Here is a 17,472-nt window from a genome sequence, read left to right as displayed (position 1 = left end):
TCTTGAGTTTTAGAATCTTAAATCTTGAGTGTAGAACCTTAAATTTAGAATTAAGAATACTGGGTTTAGACACTTGAATATTGAATTTACAGTCCTAAGTTTAAAACATGAATCTTGAGTTTAGAATCCTCGATTTTAAATACTGAATGTAGAATCTTTAGATTCTTTAGAATCTTTGGAGTCTTTAGATTCTTTAGATCTTTATAGAACCTTGAATTTGGAATTGTGAATAGACACTTGAATCTTAAATTTACAAACTTGAGTTCAAAACCTGAATCCTGATTTTGGATTTAGAATCATCAATACTGAGTTTAAAACCTTGAATCTTGAGTTTAGAATCTTAAATCTTGAGTGTGAACCATAATTTAGAATTTAGAATGCTGAATGAATTTAGACACTTGTTTAAATTCTTTTAAACTAGTTTAGACACTTGAATATTGAATTTACAATCATGAGTTTAAAACATTAATCTTGAGTTTAGAATCTTCGATTTTAAGTACTGATTGTAGAATCTTTACTCTTCAGTTTAGAATCTTGAATCTTGAGTACAGAACCTTGAATTTGGAATTGTGAATACTGTGTTTAGACATTTGAATCTTGAATTTACAAACTTGAGTTCAAAACCTGTAATCTTGAGTTTAGATTTAGATTTAGTAATCTTGATTTTGGGTTTAGAATAATCAATGCTGAGTTTAGATACTTGAATCTTGAGTTTACGCTATTGAATCTTGAGTTTAAAATCTTGAGTTTTAGAATCTTAAATCTTGAGTGTAGAACCTTAAATTTAGAATTTAGAATACTGGGTTTAGACACTTGAATATTGAATTTACAGTCCTAGGTTTAAAACATGAATCTTGAGTTTAGAATCCTCGATTTTAAATACTGAATGCAGAATCTTTAGATTATTTACAATCTTTGGAGCCTTTAGATTCTTTAGATCTTTATAGAACCTTGAATTTGGAATTGTGAATAGACACTTGAATCTTAAATTGGCCAATCACAATGCACTGGGTCAGCTGGCCAATCAGAGCAGACTGCGCTTGTCGGAAGGAGGGACTTTGTAGAAAACGAAGCGTTTGAGAGAGGCGGGGCATAGAGGACCTACAATAATGTACAGTATTTGAAAAATAATGTGTTTTTTGAACATTAAAGCATGTCAGCATATTCTGTTACACCAAATACTCAAAATAATGATCTTTAAAAAAGCATCATATGACCCCTTTAAATTTAGAATTTAGAATACTGGTTTTAGACACTTGAATATTGAATTTACAATCCTAAGTTTAAAACATGAATCTTGAGTTTAGAATCTTCGATTTTAAATACTGAATGTAGAATCTTTAGATTCTTTCGAATATTTGGAGTCTTTAGATTCTTTAGATCTTTATAGAACCTTGAATTTGGAATTGTGAATAGACACTTGAATCCTAAATTTACAAACTTGAGTTCAAAACCTGAATCCTGATTTTGGATTTAGAATCATCAATACTGAGTTTAGACACTTGAATCTTGAGTTTATGATTTTGAATCTTGAATTAACAATCTTGAGTTTTGAACCTTGAATCTTGAGTTTAGAATCTTGAATCTTGAGTGTAGAACCTTAAATTTAGAATTTAGAATGCTGAATGAATACCGGGTTTAGATACTTGAATATTGATTTTACAATCCTGAATTTAAAACATTATTCTTGAGTTTAGAATCTTTGATTTTAAGTACTGAGTGTAGAATCTTTACTCTTCAGTTTAGAATCTTGAATCTTGAGTATAGAACCTTGAATTTGGAATTGTGAATACTTTGTTTAGACACTTGAATCTTGAATTTACAAACTTGAGTTCAAAACCTGTAATCTTGAGTTTAGATTTAGATTTAGTAATCTTGATTTCGGGTTTAGAATAATCAATACTGAGTTTAGACACTTGAATATTGAATTTACAATCCTAAGTTTAAAACATGAATCTTGAGTTTAGAATCTTCGACTTTAAATACTGAATGTAGAATCTTTAGATTCTTTAGATCTTTATAGAACCTTGAATTTGGAATTGTGAATAGACACTTGAATCTTAAATTTACAAACTTGAGTTTAAAATCTGTTATCTTGAGTTTAGAATCCTGATTTTGGATTTAGAGTAATCAATACCGAGTTTAGACGCTTGAATCTTGAGTTTAAAATCCTGAGTCTAGAATTTTAAATACTGAGTGTAGAATCATGACTCTTCAGTTTAGAATCTTGATTCTTGAGATTAGATTAGACACTTGAATCTTGAATTTACAATCTTGAATCTTGAGTTTAGAATCTTGATTTTTGAGTGTAGAACTTTTAATCATAAGGTTCAAGGTTTTAAGCTTTAGTTTAATTTAGTTTAGTTTAGTTTAGTTTAGTTTAGTTTAGTTTAGTTTAGTTTAGTTTAGTTAAGGATCAATCTTGGGTTTAGATTCTTCAGTTAGAACCTTGAGTCTTGAGTTTAGATCACTGAATCCTGTTTGTAGTTATTTGCTGATGAATTGCTGCTAATGAGTTGTTGTAGCTGACGTCTTGTATGTGTCTATAGAAGTGGATCTTTTATCACTGAGCTTTTTCTCATCATGGTTCTGAGAGTATTTATGATCTCCCTTCTGCTCCCAGTCTTATTCAGTAAATCATTTCAAGCCTGTGTGACACTGAAGCAATAGATATACTGAAGGAGAAAGGATTGAGTATTGATTGCATGTTATTACTCCAAACCTTATATATAATGCATAGGGTGCCAGATTGTTTCAGTAACAAAGTGAAATTATATACAGTACAGTGCAGATATATGGCACATTTTGTTTTTGGGTACATGACTGCAGAATGTTTGCTTTGAACTACAGATGTAGTGTTTGTTAACGTGTAATTAAAATGATAGTGATTTATTCATTTAGCAAATAATTTTATCCAAAGTGACTAATAATTAAGGAATGCCTGAGCACAAGTGATTCATTCTGAGGAGATCGTGTAGCATGACAAGGGCCAATACACACTTCCCAAATGGCTTGGAAAAGTACAAGCTAGAACAGAGATGTAGGTGTGACACAGTGAAACAGTGTTTTACGGTTTAAGGGTAAGTGTGTCAATAGGTGTGAGTCAAATGCATGCCCTAAAGCTGTAACAACAGGCCGAGTTCAGTATTGAACAGGGTTCAGAATCAGACGTAGTTCTGTATCGGACAGGGCTAAGCAGCATGCAGAGCTCAGCATCGGGCAGGGGTCAATACTGGACAGAGTTGAGTATGGGACAGCGCAGATATCCTACGGAGTTCAGGATCAGGAAGAGTTCAGTGTAAGAATTCAGTTACACTGAAATGACAGAGACACGGCACTCGTTCACCCCTCTGTTTACACTCGCTTCTAAATCTGCCTTTATGTAGAAATGAAATGAAAACAAAAGCACTCAGGGGTATTCAGGCCATGAGCAGTTGCGAAAGAGCCCTCGGTGTGACAAGGCGACACTGGGACTGTGTGTGTTTTGCTGGTGGAGGAGGTATTATAATGTGCTCCGATTTATTAGAAGTAAAAGGGTGGTAGTTTCCAGCAGTTATGTGAGCTATTGTTGGACAGGGCTCTGGGGGTTTGGCTGTATGGTGAGCATGCTTTTGTTTTGTTGTCCCTGGGAGATCATTTGTGCGTGCGTGCGTATGTGTGTGTGAGAGAGTGAGTGAGTGTGTGTGTGTGTGTGTGTAGTAATTGTTACTGCATGGCGCTGCTGTGCAGTTCTGTGTATGGTTTGGCTTGTTCTCAGTGTGCTTGAGGGTTTTAAAATGACATTTAAAAGAAAAAAAAAGTTCATTGAAAAATGTAATTCTGTCTCACTTGCTCGCCCTCGTGTCGTTCCAAACCCATCTGATGTTTGAGGAACAGACCAATATTTTGTCATTCACAGAAAATGGTGAACAGACCAAAATTAGTTCAATTCAATTAGTTCATTAGACTTCAGTCTCTTATTTATTGTAATTTAACAGGCTTTTATGTCTCTTTTATGCCTTTTTTATTGCTCATATAGATGAAACTCTGATGCTTGTAATGTAAATCAATGAAATCTTTATAACAGTAGCAGATACTTACATAAAATTATATAAATATCAGTTATTTTTATGTTTACTTGATAAAAATCAGTAAAGAAAAAAGAAAAAAGACACACGAAGCACAAGCTGAAGGAGGACGTTTGTACAATTAGAATAAAGACCTTTTACTTGATTTAAAAAAAACTCTAAGCTATCAATCAGACAACAGAAGGCATGGAGTAGATTGTGTGCGACGGGTTTAACAGCAAAGTTTTGATCATGTTGATCATTTAGAGGCCTTAGAAACTTCTATTAACCCTTTAAAGCCTCCTGTATCGTATTTAGTGCATAAAATGTCTTCAGAATGTCTTTTTTCTTCCATAAAAGAACGCAAGTTTTGTGGGTTTGGAGCAAAATAAAGGTGAACATTTTTCCTATGAGAGCTTGATAGAGAGATGGAGGGAGATCCAAGTGAACGAGGAGACCGAGAGCGTGCATGAACAGAGAAACTGAACTCCTCTCTCGCTCGTTTAGTTCTCACTAAACATACCCTCCTTTCGTTTTCCTTGCGTTGATCCAAATCCCTTGCTATTGTATCTGTCCTCTGCCAGAATCTCTCCACCCAGCTCAGAGAGTATTAGAGAGCGGGATGTGTTGGATCAGCATGGATGACGGCTGGGGACAGGGCTGGGACACGGACACAATACTGTAAACAGAGATTTAGAGGAGTTGGGAAGGACTGGTGTTTGACTGGCCAGAGCGAGCGAGAGAGTCTGAGGGAGGGATGGAGACACAGCTGTGTTTGGACTAATAACACTCTAACCTGCTCTGAAAACGTCAGGCCTTTGTGACCACACTCACACCTGGAAGAGCTGCACTTACTGCTTTTTAGTTATGCACATTATGCAAATGTACTGGATGCATACTATTCCCATAAAACATGTGCAGGAGATGCTTTCCAGAAATATTGCACACTTTGGTGTCGAGTTACAGTTTTATTTTTCTGTCTTTAGAGGCACAAATCCCTTGTTGGATTAACAAGCTATGAAAAACAGCTTGCACATTAAATGTGTTGACTGCGGGAGTTTATATTCCACAAGTTTTCTTGCATTTATATCTCACAACTCATATCATGCATTTCAGAATCTTGAGTTTATATCTCACGATTCAGACTGTTTTCTTGGAATTCTGACTTTTCAGAATAATATGTAATTGCTATTTGAAGAAAAAAGAGAATTGCAAGATATAAACTCAGAATTCTGATGTTCTTTTTTCCAAATCTGAGTTTATATCTTGCAATTGTACCTTATATCTTGTGATTCTGAATGTATATCTCGCAATTCTGAGTTTGTGTCTTGCAATTCTGTCTTTATTTCTCACAATTCTGTTTATATCTCACAATTCGTAGTTTGTATCTTGCAATTCAGTCCAAATTCTGAGATTTAAACTCAGAATTTTCTAGAAAAAAAGTCTGAATTGTGAGATAAAAAGCTTTATTTTTGGAAACTTTTTTTTTTTTTTTTTCATATCATGGCTGAAACAAGCTTCCAGTGGAAATGTATGTTTACATTTGAATTAATTTTTGGAGTGTTAAGCACCTTTTTACTGAGCAAATGTAGTTTCAAGCACTATTTTATACACTATTTGTGCATAGTGTAAGCATACTTTTCGCAATATGGTGTCCCACAGACACAGTTTACATAATGTTACTGTCTAAACATTTGATATTAGTAAAATATTTGTATTTAAAACAATAGAAACAAATTGATACAATACAAATTACCATAAATTATTTAAGTGAAAAGTAAATAATTTGTTTAATGTTTGGAGCATCAGTGTTATTTTAGTATAACTCAGATACTGTGAAAGTTTTTATTAATATTATTATTATTTTTTTTTATATTATTTGTATTTATTTAATTTTTATATCTGTATATTTTTATTAAGTTTAATTTCAGTTTTAGTTTAAGTTAAAGTAAATTAAAATGAGAAATGCTTTTAGACATTACATTTATTGTTGCATAATTTCAAACTGAGCAGACATGTTTTTGTGAAATGTGAGGCTGAAGTGTGTGAATAGTTTTCAGGCTCGCGCTCTTCTTCTGACATTCCAGCTCTTTCTTTTGGTCTTTCTGTATATCCCTCTTTCCCTGAATGGACTCCTCTCTCATCCTGTGCTGTTCTTTCTTTCTCTCGTCATCCCTCAACACCCAGATCAGCCTCGCTGCGTTTTTGAAAGATGCCCAGTTCCAGCCTCGACCAACCACGGGGCAAGTTAAATTAGGGCGGGGCCATCTGTGAGAATGACAGAGAGAGAGAGAGAGAGAGAGAGAGAGCAAGAAAAAGAGGAGAAATGAAGATAATTCTTATGTATTCTTGCTTTTGCCCTTCTTCAAGATGGTCCTTTTTGTTCATTATTTTTGATTTTGACTTTTCTTTCTCGTGCATTTCTCTCTCTCTCTCTCACTCTCTCTCTACCATTGTCTCCATCATAATCTCTCAAAGATAACTTTGATGCAATGGGAAAAGACAGGCTTGGAATCTCTTGCTCTTTTGTCAGTGTCAGCTGATTCTGACAGACAGAGAGAAAGAGAATCTCACGTAACCTGACCTTTGACTGACCGGATCAAGTCTGCTACACGTTACAGCATTTTCTGGAAGAACCGCCCACTTAGACAAGAAGAGAACTGATCTGACTGACATGTGAAGTGACCAACCACAGTTTGTTTTGTGTTTAGGGGCGGGGTTATTTAAATTAGATGATGGACCAGCATAAAAACAACATGTTTAAAATAACGTCAGAGAAGTCTTTATGAGTGCTTATTGAACTGTTTATTATCCTCTGACATTTTATTTTAGTATTATTAATGTGCTATAGTATTTATTCATATCTTGTGTTAAAATTTACTTTTATTTTAAAATGTTCTTCTATTTTAGGTTTTATTCATTTGTTTACATGCTTTTGTCAGTGTTTGTAATGTGGTTACATGTCAGATTTATTATTTATGTGCTATTGTAGCATCATATATATATATATATATATATATATATATAGTAGTATTTATTTATATTTATATATATGGCCATCCAAAAACAACAAGTACTTTCTCGCAAAGCAGGCCAGAAAATGCCCCAGAAACTAAGTGAAATTTACAGCTTTTTCAAAGATTTGATGTAACCAACTAAACATTTTCGTTTACATGCTTTTGTCAGTTTTATTTGTTTTGTTTTTAATATTTAATAGCTTTTTTATTTTAGTTTTACTTCAGCTTATACATATTTTATTTCAGTGATCAAAATTTCTGGCCATTGAAAAATAACAAATACTTTCTCTCAAAGAAAGCCAGAAAATGCCACAGAAAACTACGAAGTTTTGATGACTAACTAAACTTCTTCAAGTCCAGTAAGAGGTCTTCACTGAATGAGCCCCAACAGACTGATTAAAAAAACCCTGTGTGCTCTTACTGCCGGACATCAGCCAATCAGATTAGAGCTTGCCAGATCATGAAAGTGCTCTTTGTGTGCTTCAGATGAACGAACTGTAGTCCAGCTGAGACTGAAAATAGACAGAAAGACCAGAGAGCAAAAACTCAGATGGACCGATAAGAAGATGTTCAAAATATGTAACTAGATTTTTACATTTTCTAGAGAAACTGTGAGCTGTTTTTGCATGCAGAATGTGCTGGTGCATTCTGGGTCATGGTTAGCTGGTTACTTACTGGCCCGAGATAAAAGAGCCAAAGTGGGTCTGATATTCACAGTGTTCCCACAGTCACAGAAAGACAGGAGGTAACAGGGAATTTCCAGACAAACCGATGAAATCCTAAATGGAAAATATCAAGTGTGTGTTGTATCTGTGTTAGTAAACACCATTAATAATGAGTGTTTCCTGTGTGTTTTGATCATGACATTGATTGGCTGTAATTAATACCTCAGGACTGTGTTGTGTTTGTGAGAGAGAGAGACCGAAGCAGCTCGCATCCGCACCCGAGGGATTTCACGAGGTTCACAAAGAGGACAGATACAACGGAAAAAAACAAGCTGTTTTCAGAAAGACTTTCATTCATGAGGGCAGAAGGATCCATTCTGATCATGTGTTTATGATGTTTATTGCACTCTTTTATGGAACTGTTGATTTCCGTCCACCAGTGTTATTTTAGTATCATTTATATGCTATTCATGCATTTATTATTCGTATCATTTAAATGATCATTTACTTTATTTTCAGTTTTCGTTTTAAATTGTAGTTTTATTTCAGTTTTACTTTTAGTTTGTTTTAAATTAGTTTTTAATTTTAGTACTTCAACTTAAAAAATAATTTATTTTGTTAGTTATTTGCCAACCCATACGCAAATGTAATATATGTATGCATATACAATTTCAATATATTAATTTGTCAGTTGAAGTAAAAACATATATGGAACATATTAGAAATTTGAATAATTTCTTATATTAACATATACCTAGCCCATATAATTAATATGTTTATGTATGTGTAATATACAGTATATATGCCATGTACACAAATATCCATCCTAAAACCCTTCAATACATGGTGATACTATATAAGTAAATATAAATGACGGACGTGTAAGAAATATATATGTAAATTAATAAAGTTGCATATATGCCATATATTTCTGTATGGGAAAGAAAGCAACATTTCTCTCTTTTTTTTTAGTTAAAGTTATCTAATATTTATATTTTATTTTATTTTGCATATAATTCGATTAGCAACACAGTAACATCCACTCATGTTGCCCATAAACCAAACTCACCCAATGACCGTTTTCCACTGTATCTCTGAATTAAACAATGTACTCCACCTTTAAGACCTCTATATGCAAATGACGTTTGTTATAATCAGCTAACCTCTTTGCAAATGCAATGACCCCGGCCAAGCTGTAAAATACTAAAGTGGTATGATACTGCACGCCAAACATGATATGCAAACACGGGCAAGCAATGTTAATAAGCTCATGGCTGTGACCTCAATTCTGTGGCGATTTTTGACTCATTTTTTAAGCTTATTTTCCATAAATGTGTTTTTTTGTGGGCTAGTTATAAATGCCATCTTCTTATACAAGACCCTTAATAAAGTCCAATAGATCATATGAAGTATATAAGGTAAAGCTGCTACTGTGATGAATGTACAGTAATGTGAAATGGCGTTGAATGATGTTCTGGTGTGTTGTTCTGTGGCAGTGGGTCTGGAGCAGCAGTGTGAGCTGACCTGTCGACCGGTCGGGTATCGTTTCTACGTGCGGCAGGCGGAGAGGGTACGAGATGGAACGCCCTGCGCAAATAACACACCCAACGATGTGTGTGTGGGAGGACGCTGTCTGGTGAGAAAACAGCTAGGCTGACATGCACCAATATGATAGTAACATCAGCACCGGAAAGAGCCATAGCGATTCAATTCTAAGTCTAAATCTGTGAGGACAGCATTACAGATCTTTAGTTCTAGAATCTGGCAGCTTCATGTATTACTGTAATGGTAATAAAGTCACTGTTTCCTCCATGTGTGTGTGTGTGTGTGTGTCAGAGCGAGGGCTGTGATGGTGTGTTGGGCTCAGGGTTGGTTCGGGATCGCTGTGGCGTGTGCGGCGGGGGAGACAGCACCTGCGAGAGGGTCACTGGAAGTTTCCTAAACACGAGTGTCCCGCTGGGCTACCACAGAATCCTGGACATCCCGCCTGGAGCCACGGCCATCAACATCACTGAGAGACGAGCCAGTCCCAACTATCTGGGTACGAACTCTGTCTGGTTTGGAAATATTTTCTGCTGTTTTCTCCTTGAGGAAATGGCTTAATTAAATTAAATACTAAATGTGACCCTGGAGCACAAAAGCAGTCATAAGTAGCACAGGTGTATTTGTAGCAATAGCCAAAAATACATTGTATGGGTCAAAATTATCGATTTTTCTTTTATGCCAAAAATCATTAGGATATTAAGTAAAGATCATGTTCCATGAATATATTTTGTACATTTCCTACCGTTAATATATCAAAACTTAATTTTTGATTAGTAATATGCATTGCTAAGAACTTAATTTGGACAACGTGATTTATGATTTTCTCAATATTTAGATTTTTTTTGCACCCTCAGATTCCAGATTTTCAAATAGTTGGCCAAATATTGTCCTATCCTAACAAACCATACATCAATGAAGCTTATTTATTCAGCTTTCAGATGATGAATAAATCTCAATTTCAAAAAATCGACCCTTATGACTGGTTTTGTGGCCCAGGGTCACAAATAATGTCTTAATGAAAATGCAGAACTGCCTAAAGCTTTGTGTGAGGGTTAAGTTATGGGTCAGAAAATGTCATTAGCTCTGTGTTAAACGTAAAGTCCCCACCATGAGAGAAACACAAACATGGTGTATGTGTGTGGTCATTTTTGTTTTGTTTGTCTTTCCTTATGGTGACCAAATGTCCCTACAATAATGAAACCTGAGAAACGTTCATTATGCCAACTTAACTAGTGGAAAACAGCTTCATAAATGAACTAAATTATATCTTATTTCATACATTTTTGGAATATTTTCCTACAAAATCAAATGCATGAACTATGTGATCACTGAGACTGTGGTTTGCCTTTGCAGGGCAGAATAGTTCACTCAGAAATGAAAATGTATTTACTCACCCTCACATAGCTCTGGCGACAGTGAATGGGGTCTGTCAAGATACAAAAATAGTGTAAAAATTACCATATAAATGCATGAAGCTATTGTATTGTACACTGAAAACACTTTAATTTGTTGCAGCCAAATATATTTGTTTTTCTTCAATTATATTTATGGTTTGGTAGAAACTTGACATTTTGATTTAATGTTAATCAAAAACATTTTTTTTTCCCAAAAGATGAAAATGATTATATATCAAGATATTTTCTTTAGACACAAGCCAGAATGTTACTTAATGTAGGTCAGTATAATATAATATTTCTTTTGCCGTTTTACAACTTAATTTCACTAAAAGCAAGAGCTAAATAGTCTATAAGAAAGTAGAATTTTCACTTTAGGTAAAATTAAAAAACATTTAGTTAGTCAATGTTTAATTTAGTTTACTCACAGGAATGTCCACTTTAAAAGACCATTATGTTTATTACAATGTCATTTTAAAATCTATCTTTTTCTGTTATGTACTAAAAATAAATAAATAAATAATTTCTGCAGCCAGTCTGTGTTCCGCCCATCAACATTCAAAAAACTATTCAAACTAAATTTTGTTTCTATGGATTTTTATTTGCTTTTAACCAAATTAAAACAAAACCGAATGCAAATAAATGACACGGTAATTTCACGTTTTCAGTGTAGGTTTTTGTCATTTTGGTAGCTTGACATCCCTAGTCCCCATTCACCTTTGGAAGTAAAAGAGCAGCGTGAACATTCTGCTAAACTCCTTTTCTTTTCTTTTTTTTGACTAAAGAGTTCGCATCATAGGGTGAGTAAATGATGACTGAATTTAGTTGGATTAGTTTTTTTAGGAATTATGATTATCGTAATTTAAAGCAATGAAAGTTGATGGAAGTTCTTCCTGACATTCATGAGCGTGTGAATGCGTGTGTGACTGTGAATGCATGAACTGGCTTACATCACGTATCGGGATATGTTTCTACCTGCTAATGTGAGATTAGTGAGACTTGGTCATTGTTCCTCGGCTGAAACTCAGCTCAGAGTTCAGACCTCCAGCCAAATGTTCAGCTCATAAACAACAGCGATCACCAGCAGAGAGGTATTTTTTTAATTCTTCACAGCTGCTGTTGATCACTTCAGAAGATCTAGAGCGTGCAAGTCTAAATTCAGATTATATTGTCCCATTGTATGAGCCTGCGGTGCGTTTGGGGCAGCGATGAGTCAATGTCCTGAGAGGGATGCTGAAATTACGTTCATATTAATATTAGCCTGAACATGACTCAGGAATGCACATATTCACGGCTGAGGATGCGTGGGGTTGGGAAGATCTCTCTGGGCTGGATTAGCTAATGCAGGCTTGTTTTCATAAGTGAATATGACCCTGAGTCAGACTCGTGGACATGTCTGTGTTTGTTTCTCCGTCCGTTTCTCTCTAGTATGGTGTGATTGTGCCCCGGAGGCAGACTGCTGTAGTAGACTAAACACTCACCGGGTTACGTGATGATGTATCCAAATAATCAGTGTTGTTATATTTTTCTTGATTTTCATATCCATGTATTCATTTATGATTTATTACTTATTGTGTTTATGCTTATATTAATCCTCATCATATATTTATATGCAAATACTGTTACTCATCTATATTTATCTTTTATTTTTGTTTGATGTATGGTCATATGTAATATTCGTAGTAGTCTCCAAAAAATATGTATGTTATGCACGTTTTGTATGAAAGATATATCTTCTTTACTGGTGTTTTGTTAGATATTGGACATCTTTCAACTACTGCCTGAGTTAATGATGTTTCTCAGAATTAGTCATTAACAGTACTCCTTTCTAGAAACTGTTTTTGTAATATGTAAAATATGATTATTTAAAAGTACAGTAATTATCAGTATTGATCTAGTTCAGGTGTCACTAGTTCGAGTAGTCAAGCTAGTTTAAGTATCCATACTTCTCTAGTTTGAATGTCAGTGGTTTGGGTAGTCATAGTAGTGTAATTATCAGTGTTTGTGTCCAGTGATTGCTAGTTTAATTATGAGTATTTAAGTATTTGTCAAGTTTCTGTGTCAGTAGTTTGGGTAGTTTGAGTGTCAATATTTGTCTAGTTTGGGTATCACTAGTTTAATGATAATTTTTTAGGTATCAGTAATGGACTAGTTTGGGTGTCAGTAGTTTTGGTAGTCATACTACTTTGGTTATCAGTGTTTGTCTAGTATAATTAACTGTAATTAAGTCGTGATACTAGTTTAACTATCAGTATTAGTCTTGTTTAGGTGTCAGTAGTTTGTCTACTTTGCGTATCACTAGTTGAACGATACTTGTTTAAGCATCAGTACTGGACTAATTTGGGTGTCAATAGTTTTGGTAATCATACAACTTTGGGCAATTACAATTTAAGTCATGATATACTAGTTAAAGGGGTCATATGATGCGATTTCAATGTTTCCTTTCTCTTTGAAGTGTTACAAGCTCTTGGTGCATAAAGAAGATCTGTAAAGTTGCAAAGACTAAAGTCTCAAATCCAAAGAGATATTCTTTATAAAAGTTCAGAGTCAGCCACGCCTACCTAAAACGCCTCGTTCTAACACGCCCCCACATGTCTACATCACTATGTGGGAAGATTTGCATAACGCCGCCCAAATGTTAACGCAAAGAAAGAAGGCATAACTTTTATTCTCACTGTAGTATTGTTGCTGCCGCCGCCGCGTAAATAATGTTCTTTTTAGCAACATCATATGACCCCTTTAAACTAATTTTTGGTATAGTTTAGGTGTCAGTGGTTTAGGTAGCCATACTAGTTTAAGTATCAGTATTTATCTAGTTTAGGTATCAATAGTTCAGTTATACTAGTTTAAGTATCAGTGTTAGTATAGTTTAGGTATCACTTGTTTAATGATACACATGATTAATGATACTAGTAATTATCAGTGTTTGTCTAGCTTATTTATCAATATCAATTTCAATCTGTATTGGTCTAGTTTAGGTGTTAGGCATACTAGTTTGTGTCAGTATTTGTCTAGTTTAGGTATCACTACTGGTCTAGTTTAAGTGTCAGTAGATTGGCTAGTCATACTTCTTTACTTATCAGCGTTTGTCTGGTTTATTTAATCAGTATTGGTCTTGTTTAGGTGTCAGTGGTTTGAGTAGTCATACTAGTTTAAGTATTAGTATTGTCTTGTTTAGATGTCAGTAGGAGTCATTTGTAATTTAATTGGTGTGTTGTGAATAGCACAGCTTTGATCATTTGGTCTCAGAAGAATTTGATGAATAATGATGCATTCATATTGAGATCTGTCACCTTTGATTGCCATCGTTGTTATCTTGGCAAATCAGAGCACAATTTGAGATCTACATTTACTCTCAACATAATATGAGGAGAAATATTTGAGATATGACAGAGATCTCATTATTAGGGATCTGTTTCATGGGGAGACGCATGAGAGCCGTACACATTTGCTTAATTTTAGTTTTCTGATGTCTGTGCTATATCCTTTCCTTTTCATTCCTTTTTCTTTGACACTTTGTCTATGAACTCCTCTTGGAGGAGAATTCCTAGTTTCATGTGATGTGTGATTATGGTAGGAAACTCATAAAAATCATCACAAGCAGAATAGAGATCTGTAATTACAGACAGCTAAAAACAGCCTTCCACACGTTCCATAACAAATAATGACTGTCAGATGAATCTCAAAACATCTTTCAGGAACATATCTAGCTCTGTATGTTGTGAATGTGAGTACCTCATGTCATTATTGCATGTGTTTGTGTCTGCAGCCCTGCGCAGTGGAACAGGTCAGTCTGTGGTGAACGGACGCTGGGCGGTCGATCCTCCGGGAGAGTATCAGGCAGGAGGAACCACCTTCATGTACAGCCGACCCAAAGCTGGGCCTCAAGAGCAGGGAGAAGAGAGAGGAGAAACCCTCAGCGCTCCTGGACCCACAACAGCCCAGCTGCAGCTATACGTAAGCACACACACACACACACACACACACATGTTCATGTAGTAGAGAATTTTGGAAAAAGTCTGGCTTGTGTGTGATGGAGCACAAACTCTGAACTGGGAGGTTTTACTGCAGAAAAGGACGGAAGGGATGAGCCGCAATTCTGTTTATACATGCCTATTGTGTTTATTCATGATGATATTTTATGAATATAACACTTCTCCTAAATCATGTTAGGAGCTCTCTCATTTTCCAGTAACGGCTCATATCAGGAAACAGTATGAGACGATACAATAAAGTATTTTAAAGTAATAGAAATACACACATTATCAGTATTTAAGTAGTGATACAGTAGTTAAATATCAGTATTGGTCAAGTATCAGTAGTTTAGGTAGTCATACTAGTTAAAGTGTCAATATTTGTCCAGTTTGGATATCACTAGTTTAATGATACTAGTTTAGCTATCAGAATTGGAGTATTGTAATTATCAGTGTTTAGTTTAACTATCAGTATTTAAATAGTGATGCTAGTTTAATTATCAGTATTTTTCTAGTTTGGGTGTCAGTAGTTTTGGTAGTCATACTAGTTTAGGTATCAGTGTTTGACTAGTTGAATTATCAATATTTAAGTTGTGATACTAGTTTTAAGTATCAGTATTGGTATAGTTTGGTATAGTTTAGACATCACAAGTTTAATGATAATAGTTATGTTTCAGTATTGGTCTAGTTTAGTTGTCAGTGGTCTGGGTAGTCATACTAGTTTAAGTATCAGTACTGGTCTAGTTTAGGTGTCAGTGGTTTGGTTAGTTATACTAGTTTAAGTATCGCTATTGGTCAAGTTTAGGTATTCTAGTTTAATGATACTAGTTTACATTTCATTATTGGTCTAGTTTAGGCATCAGGTTTGGGTAGTTATACTAGTTTAAGTTTCAGTATTAGTGTACAGTATACTATAGGTCTTGGTGGTTTGGGTAGTCATACTAGTTTAAGAATAAGTATTGCTCTAGTTTAGTTATCACTGGATTTGTAGCCATACTAGTTTAAGTACTGTATAAGTATTGGTCTAGTTTAGGTATCACTGGATTTGTAGCCATACTAGTTTAAGTACTGTATAAGTATTGGTCTAGTTTAGGTATCACTGGATTTGTAGCCATACTAGTTTAAGTACTGTATAAGTATTGGTCTAGTTAGGTATCAGTGGTTTGGGTAGTAACACTAGTTTAAGTATTGGTCTAGTTTGGGTATCTCTAGTTTAATGATACTAGTTTATTTTTCAGTATTGGTCTAGTTTAGGTGTCAGTCGTTTGGGTAGTCATACTAATTTAAGTTTCAGTATTGGTCTAGTATAGGTGTTGGTGGTGTGGGTAGTCATACTAGGACACAAAAGTAGTTTAAATCAACAGAAAATGGGTGGTTTTATTGAAGTCTCAAACAGTGCAAAGTGCGATCCATGAATGAAGTCTGGGGCAAAATAGTGTCCGTGCAGTGTGAGACCCGCTGATCCGTCACTTGCTCGAGCCTCGGGAAAACAGAGGTAGAAAACACCATAAGCGGGTGAAGTGGAGAGTTTACTTTCTTTCTCTACTTCTGCTTATATCTCCTCTTCTTAATGAAGCTCAGGTGTGTTCGATCAGCACGTGTAGCCAGAAAGTTTTGCCCAAAGCTGTAGGTTTTAACTGAATGAGCAGCTTAAATGCACATTTAGTCTTTCATTAGATGCTTAATGCTGCCAACAGACTAACAGCAATACTTCACAGGATTAAACTTTGCAGTAATTTTGAATCCTAAAATATTTTTAGCATTGTTTAATGTTATCATAATTCAGTGCGTCTGTTCTTATTATATTTGCTTGAGAAAAAATGCAAATTTGTATTCTTTATTTTTCTGTTGCGGAGACATTTCTGTTGTGTTCTGGTTTCATATTAACAGAGCATTTAGTTACAGCATAGTTACAACTACATGGCAGTTTCTTAAATATTTTAGATTGTGCATCAAATAGTTTATATTTTGCAATAGTTAAGTATTTTGATGATATTACTTCTACTTGACTTTATTTATATATGTGACCTTGAAGGAATCCAAAAAAAATCAAATTATATTAATTTCATATTGTGGTGCTTGGATTACGTTACTGAATACTTTTTTCATTAAGTCATTTGTAACTGTAACGGAATACATTTTTAAAGTAACCCTTCCAAGCCTGAGTATCAGTATTGTTTAGGTATCTCTGGTTTAATGATACCAGTTTAGACTTCAGTATTGGTCTAGTTTAGGTGTCATCAATTTGGTTTTAGAAGAATTTCATGAATAATGGTGAGTTCATGTTCATGTACTCCAGCTTTAATTTCATGCAGATTTTAGGAAAAAGAGTGTCCACATACTGCGGTGTGTGTGTGTGTGTGTGTGTGTGTGTGTGTGTGTGTGTGTGTGTGTTCTGAGTGTCTGTGCATCAGTGAAATACGGCTGATGCTGACTGGAATGCAGTCATGGAGTGAGACGTTACCATATGCTGGAGTTTATTAACCTGTTTTTTTGCTTGGAGAAACGGAGGGACGGAGAGAGAGAAGTACACCGAGAGAGGGAGCGAGGACAGGCTGCGCTCCGAGAAATCAGTGAGTTATTCAACAGTCTCCTTGTCACACAGAGTCTCTCTCTCTCTCTCCCTCCATCTCAGTTTCTATTTTTCTCTCCTGATGATCTTCTCTTTCACTCTAAATTTATAGTGTTTATATGTGTGTGCCGTGCAGATATATTTCACTTGAGCAGTCTTCTCTTATTTCTCTCATCACTTATTGGCCACCGCTGAAACCTTTTAAGGTCATTGCAGGAGAACGGGATTGCGACTGTGTGTGTGTGAGAGTGTGTGTGTG

General features: G+C 35.0%; 1 protein-coding gene across 1 annotated transcript in view; it reads left to right on the top strand.

Annotated features, from left to right (window-relative positions):
• LOC107689019 (ADAMTS-like protein 4) overlaps positions 1-17,472 on the top strand; it is a 55,975-nt gene that overhangs the window by 27,517 nt on the left and 10,986 nt on the right. The window contains exons 6-9 of the mRNA XM_016486889.1: positions 9,225-9,364; positions 9,565-9,769; positions 14,437-14,624; positions 17,145-17,214. Coding sequence (XP_016342375.1) covers positions 9,225-9,364; positions 9,565-9,769; positions 14,437-14,624; positions 17,145-17,214 — 603 coding nt within the window. The remainder of the gene's footprint in view (positions 1-9,224; positions 9,365-9,564; positions 9,770-14,436; positions 14,625-17,144; positions 17,215-17,472) is intronic.

Source organism: Sinocyclocheilus anshuiensis, unplaced genomic scaffold, assembly GCF_001515605.1.
Source record: "Sinocyclocheilus anshuiensis isolate Anshui unplaced genomic scaffold, SAMN03320099.WGS_v1.1 scaffold181, whole genome shotgun sequence".
Classification (NCBI taxonomy): Eukaryota; Metazoa; Chordata; class Actinopteri; order Cypriniformes; family Cyprinidae; genus Sinocyclocheilus; species Sinocyclocheilus anshuiensis.
The sequence above is the reverse complement of the archived record's forward strand: the minus strand, read 5'-3'. Positions and strand labels throughout refer to the sequence as shown.